Source organism: Mastomys coucha, unplaced genomic scaffold (genome assembly GCF_008632895.1).
Source record: "Mastomys coucha isolate ucsf_1 unplaced genomic scaffold, UCSF_Mcou_1 pScaffold6, whole genome shotgun sequence".
Lineage (NCBI taxonomy): Eukaryota > Metazoa > Chordata > Mammalia > Rodentia > Muridae > Mastomys > Mastomys coucha.
The window spans coordinates 127,786,054-127,805,289 of NW_022196912.1; the positions used below are offsets into that span (position 1 = coordinate 127,786,054).

A 19,236-nucleotide genomic window follows, 5' to 3' on the forward strand; every position below is an offset into this window, starting at 1 on the left:
CTTACCCATTCTTGATAAAAGTTAGACGGATGATGTACCTAATAACTGAAGCAGCCGGGCAAGCTGTAGCAGTCATGAACATCAGAGAGCGATCGGGATCTTAATCCATCCAGGGGGACCGACCCATGCCTCGGGCCCCACGATGAGACGCCACTCTGACCCGACCCACGGGTCTCAGTACTTCGGGGGACACAAGGAGGGTCACAACCTGAAAATAAAGAATGGGCGAGAGAGAAGACAGGACTCAAGGAAGCATTGCTTGTCAAGAGTCGTTTACTAAAAGCAGGTGCTCAAATTTAAAACAAGGTTTTGGAAGGGTGGGAGGCAGGAGAGAGTACAGTGAAGAATTACAAGCTCTTCTGGGGGCCATGGGAACCCCGAGGACAACAGGTAGGGAGGAAACGGTTGGGTAGGTAACGGTTTCTCAAAAGTCAAGGTACACTGATCACGCTTCTCTCAGGGCCAAGCAGGAAATTTGTGGTTGCCAGGCAGAATATTTGTCTCTGGATTCTAGTCAGGTGGAGGCAGGTCAGCCAAGTGCCATTTGGTTCCCAACATTTAATTTGTCATGGAATATCTAGATTTTTCTATCTATAGTGGTTGGAAGCTTTGTTGCATTAAATTAGTCAGGGATGATGCTCTCTCTTAGGGACTGCAAGACATCCATCTGGGCTCTTCTGGCTTTTAGAGTCTCAGTTGAGAAATCATGGGTAATTCTGTTAGGTCTGCCTTTATATGTTATTTGTGCTTTATCCCTTGCACTTTTAATATTCATTCTTTGTTCTGTACATTTAGTATTTTGATTATAATGTGAGAGGAGAATTTGAATCTATTTGGTGTTCTATAAGCTTCTGATATGTTTATAGCTATAACTTTCTTTAGATTAGGGGCATTTTCTTCTATGATATTTTTGAAGACAGTTTCAGGGCTTTTAATCTGTGAATCATCTCTTTCTTCTATTGTCCCTATTCTTAGGTTTGCTCTGCTCATAATGTCTCAAATTTCCTGGATGTTTTGTGTTAGAAAATTTGTAGATATAGCAATTTCTTAGAGTGATGTTATCAATTTTTTCAGTACTGTCTTCTGTGCCTGAGATGCTCTCTTCTATCTCTGGCATTCTGTTGGTGATGCTCGTGTTTACAGTTCTTGTTCTCTTTCTTACGTTTTCCATCCCCAGATTTATTCCCTCTTTTTATTGATTGTATTTACATTTTGAGAATTTGAATAGATTTATGCAGTTCCTTTACCTTTTTAATTGTAGTTTTCATTATTGCTTTATATTTATTTGTTTTTTTAAAGGCCTCTAATTTTTATTGTATTTTTTTTTCATAATCTTAAGGGACTTATTCATTTTCTCTTCAAAGGTATCTATCATCTTCATAAAATTTAAGTCCATTATTTTACTCTTCACATTCATCAAAGTAACTGGATATAAAATTAACTAAAAAAATTAGTAAACCTTTTTTTGTACAAATGATAAAGTGGCTGAGAAAGAAGTAAGGAAAATAAGATCTTTCTCAATAAACACTTAGATTAAAAGTATCTTTGTGTACTACTACTTATGCAACTGAAAAACCTGTATGACAAGAACTTGAAGACTGATGAAAAAAGTAAAACAAGATATCAGAAGATGGAAAGATTTTTCATGCCCAATGCTCAGCAGGATTACCATAGTAATAATGGCCATCTTACCAAAAAAATCTACTTATTCAGTTCACTTCTCACTAAAATTTCAACACAATCCTTTATAGACCTTGAAAGAAAAATTCTCAACTACATGTGGAAAAAACCCCAGAATAGCCAAAACAGTCCCTCAAAATAAAAGAACTTCTGGAAGCATCATTGTATCTAATTTTAAGCTGTATTACAGAGCAATAGTAATAAACTTGCATAGTATTGGAATAGAAATAAACAGGTTGATCAACAGAATTGAATCAAAGACACAGATATAAACCTGTACACCTACAGACACTCCATATTTGACAAAGTATCCAAAAACCATACAATGGAAAATAATCATCTTTAACGAATGGTGCTGGTGTAACTGGTCTGCTCATAGAGGAATGCAAATAGGTCAACATTTATCACCCTGAGCAAAACTCAAGACCAAGTGGATCAAAGATCTCAACATATAACTAGATACACTAAATCTAATAGAAGAGTAAGTGGTAAAAAGCTTTGAATTCACTGTTACAGAAGACAACATCCTGAACAGGACACCAATGGCTCAGGTACTAAGATCAATATTTAATAAATGGGACTAAATAAAATTGAAATCTTCCATAAGGCAAATGTCACTGTCAGTAGGGGAAAATGGCAGCCTAAATATTAGTTGCCTATATCTGACAGAATCTAAAAATATCCAAAATTTATAAAGAACTCAAGAAGTTAGCCCAACAAACCAAATAAAAAATAACAAAATAAAACCAATACAAAATGAGGTACAAAACTAAACAGAGAAATATCAACAGAGGAATCCTGAATGGTTGGATAGCACTTAAAAATGTTCAAATATCTCAGTCATCAAGGAAATGTAAATCAAAATGACCCTTACATTCCATCATACATCACTCAGAATGGCTAAGGTCAAACACTCAAGTGATGTACATTCTGATGAGGATGTGGAGTAAGGTGAATGCTCATACATTGCATGGAGGAGTGTAACATTTTACAATCACTCTACAAATCAATCCCATGATTTCTGAGAAAATTGGGAATAGTTTTACCTAAAGAACCAGCAGTACTATTACTGGACATATACCCAAAGATTCTTCACCATACAATAAAGACACATGCTCAACTATGTTCATAGCAGTTTTCTTCTTAAAAGCCAGAAGTTGGAAACAACCTAAATGTCCCTCAACTGAGGATTGAATATATAAAATGTGGTTAATTTACACAATGGAATAATACTCAGGTATTAAAAATGAGGGAATCATGAATTTTCCAGGCAAATAGATCAAACTAGAAAATATCATCTTGAGTGAGGTAGCCTAGATCCAAAGTATTATGCTTGGTATTCACTCACTTATAAGAGAATATAAGCCATAAAATAAGGTACAATATTATATACAATAGACCCAAAGAAGCTAAACAAGAAGGAAGGCCCAATTGAGTAAGCTTGAACCTCAATTAGAAATAAAAAAGTCAAAGAGGCAGATGAAGAGAGGAAACTTGGAGGGAGAGGGGATGGGGAGGGAAATGTGGGGTTCAAGATCAGATGTGGGGAAGGACATGTAAGACGGCTAGATCTCCAATACTCATGGATAGGTAGGATTAACATAATAAAAATGGACATTCTACCAAAAGTATTCTACAGGTACATTGCAGTCCCCATCAAAATTCCAGAATAACTCTTAAAAGATATGGGAAGAACAATTCTCAATTTCATATGGAAAACCAAAAAAAAATCCCAAAAAACAAAAAAAAAAAAAACCAAACAAACCAAAAAACAACAACAAAAAAACCAAAACAAAACAAAACAAAAAAACAAGATAGCAAAACCACTTCTAAAAATAAAAGAATTTATGAGGAATCACCATTCCTTGACTGCAAGCTATACTACTGTGATAAAAACTTCATGATACTGGTACAGAGAGAGACAAGTTAATCAATGGAATAGAATTGAAGACCTCCAAATAAAATCACACACTTAAGTACACTTGATCTTTGACAAAGATGCCAAAAGGATACAATGGAAAAATGAAAGAATCTACAATAGATAGTATTGGTCTAAGTGGCTGTTGGTATGTAGAAAAATGAAAATAGTTCCATATTTGTCACTTTTAACCAAGCTCAAGTCCAAGTCAATCAAGGACCTCAACATAAAACTAGGTACACTAAATCTAATAGAATAGGAAGTGGGAAAGAGACTTGAACTCTTTGCAATAGGAGGAGATTTCATAAACAGAACTCAATGGTTCTGGATCTAAGATCAAGAATTAATAAATTGGATCTAATGAAACTGAAAAGTTTCTGTACAGCAAAGGACATAGTCAATAGGAAAAATCAGCAACCTACAGATTGGGAAAAATCTTCAGTTACTCTATATCATATAGAAGGCTCATATCCAAAATTTTAAAAGACCTCGAGAAGCTAAACTCCAAAAAAACCAAACAACCCAATCAAAAAAATGTGGTATAGAACTAAACAGGGAGTTCACAACAGAGGAAAGTCTAATGGCATGGAAGCACTTAAAGAAGTGTTCAAAGTCCTTAGTGATTAGGGAAGTGCAAATTAAAATTACCCTAAGATTTTACCTTATACCAATCAGAATGGCTAAGATCAAAAACTCAGATGACAGCACATATTGGTGTGGATGTGCATAAAGAGGAATACTCTTCTATTGCTGGTGGGATTCAAAAGTGTTAGAACTAGTTTGTAAATCAATCTGGATCTTCCTGAGAAAACTGGAAAAAAATCTACCTGAAGACCCAGCTATACCATTCCTGGGCATATGCCCAAAAGATTCCCCACCATGCCATAGGGACCCATGTGCACACTGTTCATATTGGCCATATTTGTGATAGCCAAAAGAGAATATTAGCCTGTAAGAGTTTGGAAGCCTCTCTGAGTAGAGAGGAAAGTCAGTTGGCATCTATTTTGACAAAGGATCTTGACAGCCATGGGAGAAAAATGACAGCATATACACTGTCTGAAAAAAAGGTTAAGAGGAACCTTGATTTAAAGGGCTAGATAGATACCATAGAATTCTTTATATTAGAGGGAGTGATGGGGCAGCTCTCTGAATTGGACAATAAAAGATTCATCCCCAGAGGAGTAGTATATTACTGCTGTTGCATTCCTCTTTCCCCCATCAGTAAATGTTAAGCATCAGAGAGGAAAAGGGGATGACAGAATGTCAGGTTCTTTTCCTAAAGTTTCTAGGGCTCTGTAACTGCCACTTTTAATCATCATAGTAAGTGAATCCACCTCAATTAGAATTCAAGGTATGCAGCCCATCTTGTTGTGGAGCCATTCAGCGCCCCTTGGGCTTTGTATATGGCTCCAAGTATAGTGGAGAAATTAAAGATAAAGAGGTATATGGTCATTGTTGGGTCATATCTGCCAACAGCCATGTCTTTTAAGGCTACATTGACAGAATTTAGAGCTTGGATTGCTTCATGGAACAACATTCTCTGGGATGAGGGCCTTTTATCTCCTTTTAAGAGGTTGACAAGAGATTGAAACATGCTTGTGGGAAGAGAGAGTCAGGGTCTAAGCCAATTAAGGTTACGCAAAAAGTTCTGGAGAGAGGGGAGAGTTAATTTCAGAGGGAAAGAAAGGGTGTGTTTGTGGGGTTTATTGAGCTGAGGGAGATTTCTGTAACTAAAAACGAAACGGTGCAGAATAAGTTGTAGTTTATGAGGGGCTTTTTTGAATCCTAGATAAGATAGGAAAGGTATTAGATAGTCATTAATTTAGGAGGGGACAGTGGAAGAATCTCCCCATGTTGAGATGTCATCCATATAATGACATATATTGAATCCTATGTCTAAATAAGATTTTGATGCAGTGGCCAAAGACTCCTGACAAATGGTTGGATTGTTAGGCAAAGCATTTTAAGTATCAAGGTGGAGAGAGATGGGAAAAAAGTCTTTTAGGTTTATTGCTAATGGGGGGCATTGGCAGTGATGGTTGAGATGTGGGGCAGCCTCTTATGGAGAAAGCCCCAGACTCCCATGCTTTTGTTAATTGCCCTCAAATATTATGTTAATCTCCATCCCTCTTTTTTTTACAGTGAATATCAGTGTCCCATGGATTGCAGGATTGGCAGAAATGTTTTAATAGAAGCTCTACCTGTTGTGTGAGGGCTTTAAGCTTCTCCCTGGAAAGAGGCTACTGTGGAAGCCAAATGGCTTCATTGGAGAGCCAATCAAGGCAGGGAATACCAAATTTAACAGTTGTCCCTTAGAATTGTGGGTGATTTAGAAAAGAGTTTTCAGAGTCTCCTTGGGCATTTCTTTATAGGTATTTTCATCTATTTTGATGTAATCTTTTCCTCATTGGGTGGTAATTACCATATGGAGGGCTTGTAAGATATCTTCCCTAGAAGATCAGTGGCTACTTTTGCTACAAGGAAGTATATGAAGCCAGTAGTTCCATCAGGATCCTCCCACCTTTAGGCCTGTCTGGTGATAAATACATGAGAGGAACCCCTATGCCTAGAAGCTGGGGCCTAGGGATCGGTTGCCAGTCATGTGGGATCTCTTGTTGTCTCAATATTTTCTTTTCTGCTCCAGTATCAATAAGGCACATTACTGGTTAAATTTTGTCTGGACACCCATAAAGTGTTCAAATTTAATGTTCAGCATCTTACTGTCAGGGCTGAGGGCTTCCGCTCTTAAGTTTAAAGGCTCCAGTGGCTTACTATCTTTGTTATATGGGAGGTACAATCTTTGTTACAGTGAAAACCTTTGCAACATTGGGGACATATTGTCTTACTAGTATTAGGACATTTTATGGGAAGGGAGTTTTGTGTGCATTCATTTCTTCAATGTCCTTTCTCTTTCCACTTAAACCAGAATATTTTTTTTTAGTACCACTAATGCCTGAACCACAAATGTAATCTGGTGTGACATGGTTCCTATATTCTGAGTTGCCACAATTCACCCATCATAATGTTCTTCCCAGAGACCCTGGCAAGTTAACCTGGACTCAGAAGTCCTGTCTTTCCAGATGATCTTTTTAAGAAGGAGATCTCTAACTATGGGATTGGGAATTTGTCTTTATAGGCTTGTTCTACTTCTGAGAATAAAATCAGATAGGGTTTATCCCTGCTTTTGACAGAGAACTAATAAGGGAGGAAGCAAAGTCCTCTAAGCTTGAGAGCAGAGTGGGGCTGTCCAATGCTTTGGTTGCACAGAGGCTCCAGTGGGAAAGTCTTCCTGGTCCAAGAGTTCATGAAGTGCCCCGAGTCTCCATTTTGACTGACTTGTTGAAGGTGTTTACCTAGAAACAGGGTATCTGTTGTAAAAATATCAGAACGGCATGGAGGAATGGCAAATATTTCTCCAATCCTAAGGCATGTTTAGGTTGGCAATATGGCTTTGTAGGAAACGTTTTGTCTAGGTTGCATGAATGCCGTCCTCCTGCACTGCCTGTCTGAGTTATTTTAAGTGTGAGGCCTGGAATCGGGAACAATTGAGTGGTTTAGTTTGAATGGGGGTTAATTTTAACCAGGAATGCTGGGGCATTTGGGGATACTGGCTCTATATATGAGTCCAGAGTACAGTAGAAGGTACAGCAGTCTCCTTTGGGAAAAGAATCACAGAAAGTACAAAACTATTGCCTGGTAGAAAGTTGAGCATAGGTGGTTACAGGATTACATGGGGTTTGTCTATGATTTTTGGTAAGTTTATGGCTTTGTTGGTTCAGGGAGGGGCAGGAGAGTTAACCCTCTCCAGTTTGGAGAGGGATGAAGTTGAGGAGGGGCCAGTGGAAACTCATTTGTTTTTGTAATGAAGCCCCATCCTTAGGTGACAGAAGGAGAGGCAGGTGAGGCTAAGGATCTTCCTTTGGGGACTTTAAGGGAATAGGGATGGGTAGATGGATTTTTTTTCCTGTATTACTTGGGTAAGAGCTGTGAGTCTGAAATAGGGTGATTTTTAGGACTTTGATCTTTGGGTTCAACCAACTGAGGAGGTACAAAGGCCTTGGGGTCATCTGTTTGGCCTATTTTAGAGGATCCTATGCACTGCTGAATTGCATCTAAGATTGGCAAAAATCCATGGGAGGGTGTTTTTCTTATTGGGTGTCCCTGCTTTGGGTGAGATACATTACTTAGGTCAAGGAGTCAGGAATGTAAATATTACCATTGGTCATAAATGGTATATCTGAAGAAATTTACCCCAAAACAAGGAAGCTTGCTTTTTGGAGATCTTTATTCTGTGAGGTTTTAATAGGGCACATATCTCCCTTACCTGAGGGAATTTTTTTTTTTATGTGATGATGAATTTCCCATGGCAGAAAGGAGAAGAAATGCCTTGTCCATTGGGATTGTTCCCTTGGCCTATTGGCTTTGGGGGATTCCACAGAGTTAAAAAATGCTGAGACTTTCTGCAGATTTAAGAATTGGCAGATGTTTCATGGCCTTTAAATGGCTGCTGCATTATGAGATTTGTTGTTGACTTAAAGAGAAGTTAAATATCAGTTCTTTTCCAACACCTATTAAGGGTTGTTGGGTTTCAGACTGAGCTAAAGGGACCTTCAGCACACACCAGAGGGTAACTCTGGCCAGAAAACATGAGGTGCCCCTTTAGCTTTTCCAAATCCATACCATGGAGCTGATCGAGAGTACCACAGAAAAAGGGCAGGTTACTTGTCTGGGAGTCAGGTGTGGGAGGTGGGGAGATTCTCATCCTTCTTGTGGAATCAGAAGTCACATTGAATTCTCCTGGATATCAGTTGAGGCACCCTAGATGTTCTTGCCACACATCTGGGACCCATTTGTCTTTGTACTGGATGTTGTTGTTGGAGACTCTAGGGGCTTCAGCCTGGTGAGAGCAACCAATGAGTTATGGCTCTCAAAGGGGAATCCAGAGCAAGGCAGTCTTCCAGACCCTTCTGTGGCTGCCAGGGCTCTAGATTTGGTAAATAGTGGCAAAGTACAGGGACTTCCTCTGGGATTGATAAAATGCTTCCACAAGTATTGGGTCATATGTAAGGAGAGCCTTCTCTTTTAGGGCCACTTAGACAGAATTTTTAGATCATGGTTGACTCAGCAGAGTTTGTGGGGAGGAGGGCTTTTAATTTCCTTTTAAGAGGTTAAATAGCAGTGCAAGAGTACTTGTGGGAAGGGGAAACCAGGGACAAAATCAGTTAAGGTTACCCAAAAAGACCTGGAAGGAAGTAAGAGTTAAGTCTTGAAGAAAGAAGAGTGGGTTTAAGAGAGAACATATTGATGTGTGGGACATTTCTTTTCCTATAAATGCAATGGGTAGAATAAGTTTCATTTTGAGAGGGGCTGCATCGATTCTAGAGGCAATCAGGAAGGAATTAATTGATCTTTCAATTTGGAGGAGAGGTTGAAGAATCTACCCATATTAAGATGTTATTCATATAGTGATATATACTGCACCCCTTTTCTAACAATGTTTTAATGCAATGGTCACAGCTTTTTGTCAAAGGGTCAGGCTGTTAGACATTTCCCAAGGGAGAATGGCCCATTCGTGTTGTGAGATTGGCCCGGAGTTGTTAATGTGGCATGGATGGGTACTGATAATACAATGTGTTCACAGTCTCAAGCATGGAGGGATAGAAAAAAGGGAGTTTATGATATCTATTACCAAAAGTGGGACATTGGCAGGGGTGTCTGAGACATGGCAGGACCTTTGGAGGAGAACCCCAGACTTGTATGGTTTTATTAATTGCCCTTAAATTCTGAATTAGTCTCCATCCCTTTGAGCCCTTATTTTATAGTGAACACAGGGATGTTCCACTGACTGTAGGAGGAGATAACATGTTGTAGTAGAAGCTGCTCTTTACCAGTTTATGAGGTCTTCAAGTTTCTCCCTTAATAGAGGCCACTGTTCAACCCAAATGACTCCATTAGGAAGCCAATCAATGCAAGGAGTATTAATTTTAATAGTGGCCCTGAGAATTAGAGAAGATTTGGGGAGGGATTAGCATCTTCTTGAGTATAGTTTTCTTTATAGGTATTTTCATCTATACTGATGTAATCTCTTTCTGATCGGGTGGTAAGAACTACCTCTAGTCAGTTTTCTCTTCTTAGATTGATGGTGAGATGAGGTAAAAGGGGGTGTATTCAGTCAGTAGCTCCATCAAGGTCATCCCACCTTTAGGCCTGCTTGATGACAACCGCATGAGAGGAAACTCTTATTCCTTTTCAAAACACAAATTACAGAAAAATTTAGATGTTAATTATTGTACACATTAACTTAGGCATCATAAGCTTCTAATTATTTATTAGCAATTCTGGGGAATATGTTTAGTCAGATTCATTTAAAATACAGTACCACATTGATTTATTATGATCTATTAAGGTCTATCAGTATGAAGGTAAAAATATATAACATTTGCTTTTAACTGAAAAAGAAAAGCCTTTTGGAAAACCTAATACTAACCTTAGTGTTTAGTGTCTGGTTTTACAAAGATATCTCACTGATCATTAAACTTTATTTTTCTTTAAAAAAAGCAAATTAAGAAGAGATTTAGATAGGAATAATTGATTGAATTATATTAGTAAAGTAAGGCCATTGAGCTAATGTCATTATTTAAAACTATTAAGACTACCATTTAATGAATATTACATTAATGATTCATATCAAGACATGGCAGAATTCTATATTTGGTCAGTGTTTTTGAAAAAAAATCTATCATAAGACTGAATTATAAAATTAATTCAGTGTAATATGTATAATATGAATTGGCTTTTTATTAAAATATAGAAAAATCTTTTTCATGAAGACATACTTTATAAACAAATCCCATCTTTCATTTTATTTAGAGTAACACTTCAATATCATATGAATAAATATCAAGTATGACAAGTCCATTACTACAATATTTTTTCCAATAATTTTACGAAGCCCCCAAATTTTGGTGTAGAGTAAGATTATAAAGTATTTTTAAAAAGAACCTGGAGGTACCATTTATAGTAAAAGTTCAGCACATTAAATTGATACACAAGGAGCTGCAGAGCAGTATGTCTAAAGGCAACCTGCAATTAGAAACAAAACATATCTGTGCTGTGTCTTCAAAATTTCCCTCTTTCCAATAGAAATTTGCACCCACATACAGTTTCTCATAGATTAGAAATTCTGTTCAATTGTCTCTTCCCAATGCGTAGACTTCTGTGAAGATAAAGCATGATGAGTTCCAGAGAAATTTCCAGATGAAAAGTAGTACATGGAGAGGCAATGCACTGTCATTTTCTGTGGTCATGTGCGCCCCCTGCTGGTCCCAAGCACCCCTGCAAGGAGGTTTGTGTCTAGGTTCACACAGAAGACCCCACACTGTGTACAAGGTGTGTGCAGTAATAAGTGGCAGTGTTCTCAGCTCTCAGGGTGTTCATTTGAAGATAGAGGATATTTTGGGAATTCTCTCTGGAGATGGTGAACCGACCCTTCACAGATGCACTGTACTCTGTTGTGTAACCATTAGCTTTGTTTCTAATTAAACACAACCACTCAGGCGCCTTCCCTGGAGGCTGGAGAATCCAGCTCATGTAGAAATCAGTGAAAGTGAATCCAGAAGCTGCACAGGAGAGTCTCAGAGAACCCCCAGGTTGTACCAAGCCTCCTCCAGATTCCACCAGCTTCACCTCACATTGGATACCTGCAATAATAAAGAATCCTGGTCACGAAAATGTCACATAGATCCACTGTCCCTCTTACTTACACACACACACACAGGCACACACACACACATACTCAGCATTTCTTGTTCACCATAAAATACCATTTAAAAGTGTTACAAGGAAAATTCAGTTGAGCCACAACTTCATGGTGAAAGGTCTGTGTTCAAGGCTGATCACTGGATCTATTAACTGAAGGCTGGGGAAATCAGGACTAGGCCTCTATGAAAGCTAGAGAGCTAGAGTCTGAACAGGATTTTATGAGAAAAGAGTAGGTCTCAATTTGCATGTTTTCCTGCTACAGCATCAGCTCATGGGTTGAACCTGTATGGGGTGTAGTTATTATAGAACACAATAAGGAAACAAATGAGTTTGGTAGCAGGAGCAGTGTTACAATATTGTTTATTATGTGTCTGTGATAACAATTCAAAGTTTTATTTTGATTTAGTCAGTTAACCTTCATACCAGCAATATGTAAGAATTCCTTTTTCTTTGTATCTACATCAGATATGATTATTTTTTTGTTGAAAACCATTCTTACTTAAGTGATATGGAAGTGAGTGAATGCTACCCTGGTTCATATATGCACTGTATATTCATGTTTTCTTTTTAGAGAACCATCCATATTTAATTCTTCTGTCTGTTGGTATTATTATTTGGGTTAATGTTTTACCTTAACTGTAGATTCTATCTGCTAATATTCTTCAAAAATATACTGGGGAAAGATTTCCTCCTATTTTTTCATAAGTACTAAATGTATCTAATTTCTCTAGTCATCAAGTAAAGCCAAACTAATTCTAATTTTAAATTTAATCTGGACCATTAAAATGAATAATATATATTAAAATGGCATTTGTATGCTACCAATGTGTATAAAGAGCAATCTTTAATTACTGTTGTGGGAGGGTTTATTAGTACAAGTATTATGGAAATCAGTATGATGACTTCTAAAATAACTCAGATTTAATGTGGAAAATTTAATAATTACTCAAACTGGTTTTGGAATAGAATCATCTTAGATGTCCATGTCCTATTGGTTGTGTAAAAGATTTGATAAATATACACACTGCAATTGTATTTGCCAGTAAAGAAAAAAAGAACTCAATTATCAGGACATTTGTTAGAATTGGCAAACATTATTTTTGTTGCATGGTGGGGTAATTCCCAGGGGGACACACCCTCTCAGAGGAGAAGGGGAGGAGGTATGGGAAATAAAGGAGGGACCAGGAGAGGGAGCAGCATTTGGATGTAAATAAAAAACATTGATCTGGGTGAGTGGCCCTATCCTTCAACTGGGGACCATGCTTTTCTACTGGAGGTGGTCTACACAGGTTCCTCCTCCCTTTTGATGGGTGTTTTGGATAATGTCATCCCTGTTGAGTCACTTCTCTGAAGTCTGAGACTTTCTAGTGGCTACCCCTAGTTCCCTACCCCCACTTCTACATATTTCTAATCTTTTTCCTTACCTTCTGAACTTCTTTCTTGCCTCTTCCTTTACCTGAACCTGCCCCTCTTCTTCACCCTTCTCTTCTTTTTTCCCTCCCATGTCCCTCGATCCCTATATCTCCTGTAATTATTTGTAGCCCCATTTAAGCTGGACTGAAGCATCCACGCTTTGGTTTTCCTTCTTGTTAAGCTTTATATAGTTTGTGGGTTATATAATGGGTATTATGATCTTTTGTGATAATAATCACTTAACAGTGAATATACAGCATGAGTGTTCTTTTGTGTCTTGGTTACCTCACTCAGGATGATATTTTGAAGTTCCATGAATTTACCTGGAAATTTCAGGAAGTCATTGTTTTTAATAGATATTAAAATATCATCCTGAGTGTGATAACCCAATTACAAAAGAACACACATTGTATGCACTCACTGATAAGTGGATATTAGCCCAGAAGCTTAGAATACTGAATATACAATTTACAGACCATATGAAGCTCAAGAAGAAAGAAAATCAAAGTGTGGATACCTTCTTAGACAGGAGAACAAAATACCCATGGGAGGAGTTACAGAGCCAAAGTGTGGAGCAGAGACTGAAGGAAAAGCCATCTGGAGATTGCCACACCTGGAGATCCATCCCATATCCACCAAACCCAGACACCATTGTGGATACCAACAAGTGCCTACTGACAGGAGCCTGATTTAGCTGTCTCCTGAAAGGCTCTGCCAGTACCTGACAAATTCAGAGATGGATGCTTTCAGCCAACCATTGGACTGAACAAAGGGTCCCCAATGGAAGAGCTAGAGAAAGGACCCAAGGAGCTGAAGTGGTTTGCAGCCTCATAGGAGGGACAACAGTATGAACTAACCAGTACCCCCAGTAGTCCCAGGGACTAAATCACCAACCAAAGCATACACATGGAGGGACCTATGCCTCCAGCCACATAGGTAGCAGAGGATTGCCTTGTCTGTCATCAATGAGAGGAGAGGCCCTTGGTTCTGCGAAAGCTTTATGCCCCAGTGTAGGGGAATGCCAGGGCCAGAAAGTGGGGGTGGGCAGGTTGTAGAGCAGGGGAAGGAGAGAAGGGATAGGGAGTTTTTGGAGGGGAAACCAGGAAAGGGGAGAACACTTGAAATGCAAATAAATAAAATGTCTAATAAAAAATACAATAAGTAATACTCCATTGTGTACATGTACCACAATTTCTGTATACATTCTTTTGTTGAGGAACATCTGGATTTTTTGCAGATTCTGGCCATTATAAACAAGGCTGCTATGGACATACAGGAGCATGTGTCCTTGTTATATGTTTGTTATATGTTGGAGCCTCTTTTGAGTATATGCCCAGTAGAGATATAGCTAGGTCTTCTGGTAGAACTATTTCCCATTTTCTGAGGAACCACCTGATTTTATCCAAAGTGATTTTACCAGGTTGCAATCCTAGCAGCAATAAAGGAATGCTCCTCTTATTCCACATCCTGGACAATATCTGCTGTCTTCTGAGTTTTTGATCTTAGCCATTCAGATTGGTAGGAGATGGAATCTCAGGGTTGTTTTGGTTTGCAGTTCCCTGATGACTAAGGTTGTTGAATATATTTTTGGTGCTTCTTAGCCATTTTAGTTTCTTCTGTTGAAAATTGTTTAGCTTGGTACCCCATTTTTAATATGGTTATTTGATTCTTAGGAGTCTAACTTCCTGACTTCTTCATATATTTTACATATTAACTTTCTGTAGGATACAGGGTTAATAAAGATCTATTCCCAATCTGTACATTGCCATGTCCTATTGACAGTGTCATTTGCCTTACAGAAGCTTTTCAATTTTATGATGTCTTACTTGTCAATTCTTCTATAGATTGATATGTCATACAGATTGGTATATCATGACTTTCTCAGAGGCCATATATATAAATTGTAAGAAGTACTTTTGGATACACATCTGGAGATTTCTAAAGTCTCCTCTCTGCAAGTTACTACTGGTGAATGTTATGGACAAACCTTGAAACACATTCTCTAGGAAAATGCATCAGCATCTGGAATTATTATTCACACAAGCACTAGACAGGACAAGTCAAGGAGAGTGTCTCTGATAGTTTATTAGATTTAAATCCATGCTATTTAGCTCAAATGAGTATGAAACCTAGCATATTAGTCGATGTTCTATAAATGTAAAGAGACACCATGACAATAGCAATTCTTATAAAACAAAGCATTTAACTTGAGCTGACCTACAGTTCAGATACTTATTTTATTATTTTCATGGCAAGAACCATGATGGCATGACAGCAGACATGGTGCTGGAAAGGTAGCTAGAGCTCTATTTCTGGGTCAGAAGGCATCAGCAACAGAAACTGACACACAGTTTAACTTGAGTATCTGACATCATAAATCCCACAATTGGTGACATACTTACTCCAATTAGGCCACACCTACCCTATCAATATCACATCTCCTAATATTGGCATTCAATATGAGGCTATAAAGGGCCATTTTCATTCAAACTTCCATATATGTTGAAAAAGTCATATCAATGACAAACCTCTGAAAATAAATAGAAGTCACCAACTTTTAAGTATATCATAAACTTTATGTGAAAGTGCTGCTGTTTGGATGAGAAACCATTAAAATTAAATGGATTTCTTAAGAAGTTTCTTGGCTACAAAAAGTGGAGTCCAATACATAATGACACTCTATTTTCCAGAGTTTAACTTAAGGAGGCATTCTTTGCCTCTGTGAGTTGTTAGATTGTAGGAGATAAAATTGAAATTTTATGTAATAGAAAGATTCAACAGTGAAGAAGTAACTAGATATCTCTACAGTAAATTTATTCATGATTAAAAATAAGAGTTTTGGGGAAGACCATGTTATCAAATGGATAAGAATAATGGAGTAGATATGAACTCTTATCTTTAAAAATCAATTTACTTTTATCTATACTATTTTTTAAACTTATATTTAGGTCTGTGTGAGAGAATCAGATCCCTTGAAACTAGAGTTGCAGACTGTTGTGATCTGTAATGTGGGTGCTGGGAATTCAACCCTGTTCTTTTGGGAAAGCAGCTTGTGCTCTTAACCATTAAGCCCTCTCTCTAGCCCTGAACTCTGTTCTCTTGATAAGTCCATATTGGTAATCACATGTGTCTTTGTTACTCACAACTCTCTTCATATGAACTCTTCAGTTAATAATCATCCCAGAAGCCTTGGGCCTCTTGCCTAGAGAATAAGATGTCAGAGCTCTTCTAGTGGAATCTAAAGCAGACATCTGAATACCTTTTGAGGTACAGTCATGCAGCTATGTCTACAGCTGTCCTTATTAACTTCTAAGGTAATAAGTTCAAAATTCTTCTACCTGATGATCAATACCAACTTTGCAAATATAAAAAGATAGAAATGTGTTTTCACAACTCATTGGAATTTTGTGGGTTCATCAGCAATTTTGATTTTCTCCCAGGAACTAGATATTGATTTGATATGGTATCTACATTTCTACTCTAAGATGCTGACACAACTATTGTAGACATGTGTGTTAACATTATTATCAATATGGAAATATATGAGTTAATTTTACTCATTTAAAACTTCCTATTCTCTGAATATTTCTTACAAGGTAAGTATAAAAAATTCTTATGGAATGAGAATTAATACTCAGTCATGTTGTTCCTTTCCTCAATACTTAACCACAAGCTTTGTGCAATTCTTTTTTTCTCTTCTCCATCATCTCACTTCCCCAGAAGTTTCCTGCTCCTTTAGAGATTCTGACACTGTGCCTTTTGCAGGAATATAAGAGTCTTCAGTTGTCAGGTTATTGACCTATATGTAGACAGTGTTGAACATTTTGTCTGCATCCATTGTGGTTCTGCCCTGTTAATTCTGATCATAGAATGTACTTTTAGCAATTGGGACTATGTTTCCAATTCATTCAAGATCACATTCAGGTTTCTATGTCATCTAAATTCTATAGGAAAAGAGAAAGCTGCCCATCTCACAGTACTTGAAGGACAACTATTCTGAAGGTCCAAGAGTCCTCAGTTCAGCTTCAGACTGCTGCAGCTGAACAAAGGAATGACCGTGTGTGGAAAAGATGCCAGTGTTACTTTTGTTTCTGTATTCTTCTCAGGCCTGGGACTAGGGACCTACTTCTTTTAGTGGGGCCAACAGGTAGATGATCTAGCTATAGTGCATTGTGAGAAGCTTGGTGCTCAGGGACTCTGGGGATCCCTGTGATTACTACCACAATCTATCATTTAAATATTCATGATGCAGGGTATCTCTAATATTAAGACATAATATAATTTGAACCAGAGCTGGTACAGGTTTTTTGGGTCAGACAGAGAGATTGTGAGGTCTGAGTCATAAACCCATCTGAAGAAATGCTTTGTGTTCCATTTTGGTATCCGTGCATAAAGAACTATTCCTTCCCACTGAGAACTGAATCAAAACATCCAGGTTTGTTAATGGAAACAGTACTTCAATTGTTTATGGGAGATCTGAACTTTCTAAGAGTCAACCATATAGGTGATGCTGAGCAGGTGCAGTGAGCCCATCTTGCCTCCATCAGGATGTTCTATGACAGTGTATTAGACCCTAGGATAGAACATCATACACATTGTCCAACTCACAATAGTGATAAGTAGACATATTCACTCCTATGATAGCACCTGGGAACTACTGGTACATATTTTTCTTAAATATTTCCTAGGGTACTGAAGACCAAATATAATTATCATATAGTAATAACTGATTCATGACAGTGTTTTTTATTACTATCAAATGTCAATAGGGATCTAATTTGACTTTCAGTGATATCATATATTGATTCTATTTAACAAAAAACCTCTCCAGTGTTTTAACATTGGAAACTCACATGCCAGTTATACCAGGTACTATGAAGATAATGATGTTAAACATGAATCCATAAAGGCTTTTGGAATTGCTTCATGCACAGTTATTTTCTCCTTCTGATCTCATTGACTTCTTGGAAATAAGTGGATCTATATTGCCTCCTATTTGTCATGAGAATCTTATTATGTAAGTATGTCTATGGTTTCACACATATTCATACCTATGTTCTTGTGCCATAATAAACTTCAGTGACTTCAACTGTAGAGAAATGATTATCTTCATTGTCAACCTGGTGATACTGACAGGATCTTTTAATGACGGGTAGTAATCTGTTTTTCCTGTCTACATAAATATGTCGATTTTTCTCTAGGTGTTTCTGCATCTAGCAATATGAGTAACAACTGATGGTGGAGTAAGTATCCAGACACTGCATAATGGCAGACAGTATCTCTAAAACTAGATTATTCCCCAACTACTGCAGCTGCACTTAGAACAGAACACTCACACAATCAGGAATTGCACAAATCAAAATATGTTACTTACAAATCAGTTTACACCTCTATAAATTACGTTCACAGTTAAGAAGGAACCAGAATTTAAGACAAATTTGACTATGATTCAATGTATTTGCTAACTTTGCAATTGTATCATGAACAGATAGTATATTTGCATGAAGATCTTAATGTGGATGGATGCTCACTTTGTAATGCATCTTTCTGGACAAAGATGCTGGCTGTCACCTCAAGCAGCTCTTGTCTCTGTATGAATATAATTGGTGGCAGTCAGTTTCCTCAATTTCTGGGACATGTCATGGCTGCTGAATATTTTCAGGAGCTTTAGTGAATTTGTTATAGGCTTAATGAATGGCAGCTGTTTAGTAACATAACAGAACTTGAGTTCAGAGAACATGTTTTGCTTGCTGTATTTTACTACTAACAAACTACAATCGACCTCTCTGAAATATGACCAACCATGCCTCTCAGGCTCTAGCATTCATATACCTTCAGAAAGTTCTCAGAATATCAAACATCACAAAATTACAGAAATTATCTGTACTTGGCAAAACCACACTTCTGCTATAGCATGAGGCAAATCACTGTCAGCTGCTAGAGACAGTCTGGGCAGACTACACCCATATACCTGTGATTAAAATGAAGGGAGTTATCATGTTTCTGTGTTGTTTAAATAAATAAAAATTCTAGAATTCTTAGAACTATCAATGTCATTAGTTTCAAGTGTCTCACAATATTTGACTATACATATCTGTTTGTGAAGTTCTTTGCTTACTATATATAGTTAAGGCTGTATAAAGGAGATTGTTTCAGTTAACTCAATTTGCACCTCTCCCATTGGTGAATATCATTGAGAAATATAAATCGTTATATGGGAATTTAAAAAAGGTGTCTAGAGGGCCTTGGTGCAGAGACAGGGTGCTATGTGGACTGGTTATCAGTGATAACCTCTTATATCAGATCAACAATTTTAAATTCATTAAAAGACATGTATTGCATTTAAAGAACTCTAGTGATTTGCAGCAATCATGTTTCATACTGAATTTTTTGCAAAAGCTATTATTTATTGTAGTGCATATATTCATCTTTGAGAAATAAGTTCACTCAGATAATTGAACTTA

At 37.5% G+C, this 19,236-nt stretch overlaps 3 gene segments (V, D, J or C); all 3 read right to left on the reverse strand.

The window, feature by feature from the left end:
• The window catches only part of LOC116080189, a 1,139,691-nt gene that overhangs the window by 625,310 nt on the left and 495,145 nt on the right, over positions 1-19,236 (reverse strand).
• LOC116080190 overlaps positions 1-19,236 on the reverse strand; it is a 607,419-nt gene that overhangs the window by 531,927 nt on the left and 56,256 nt on the right. The window contains 1 exon segment of the C gene segment in view: positions 14,106-14,113. Within this exon segment, the coding sequence occupies positions 14,106-14,113 (8 nt within the window).
• The window catches only part of LOC116080186, a 1,015,034-nt gene that overhangs the window by 521,391 nt on the left and 474,407 nt on the right, over positions 1-19,236 (reverse strand).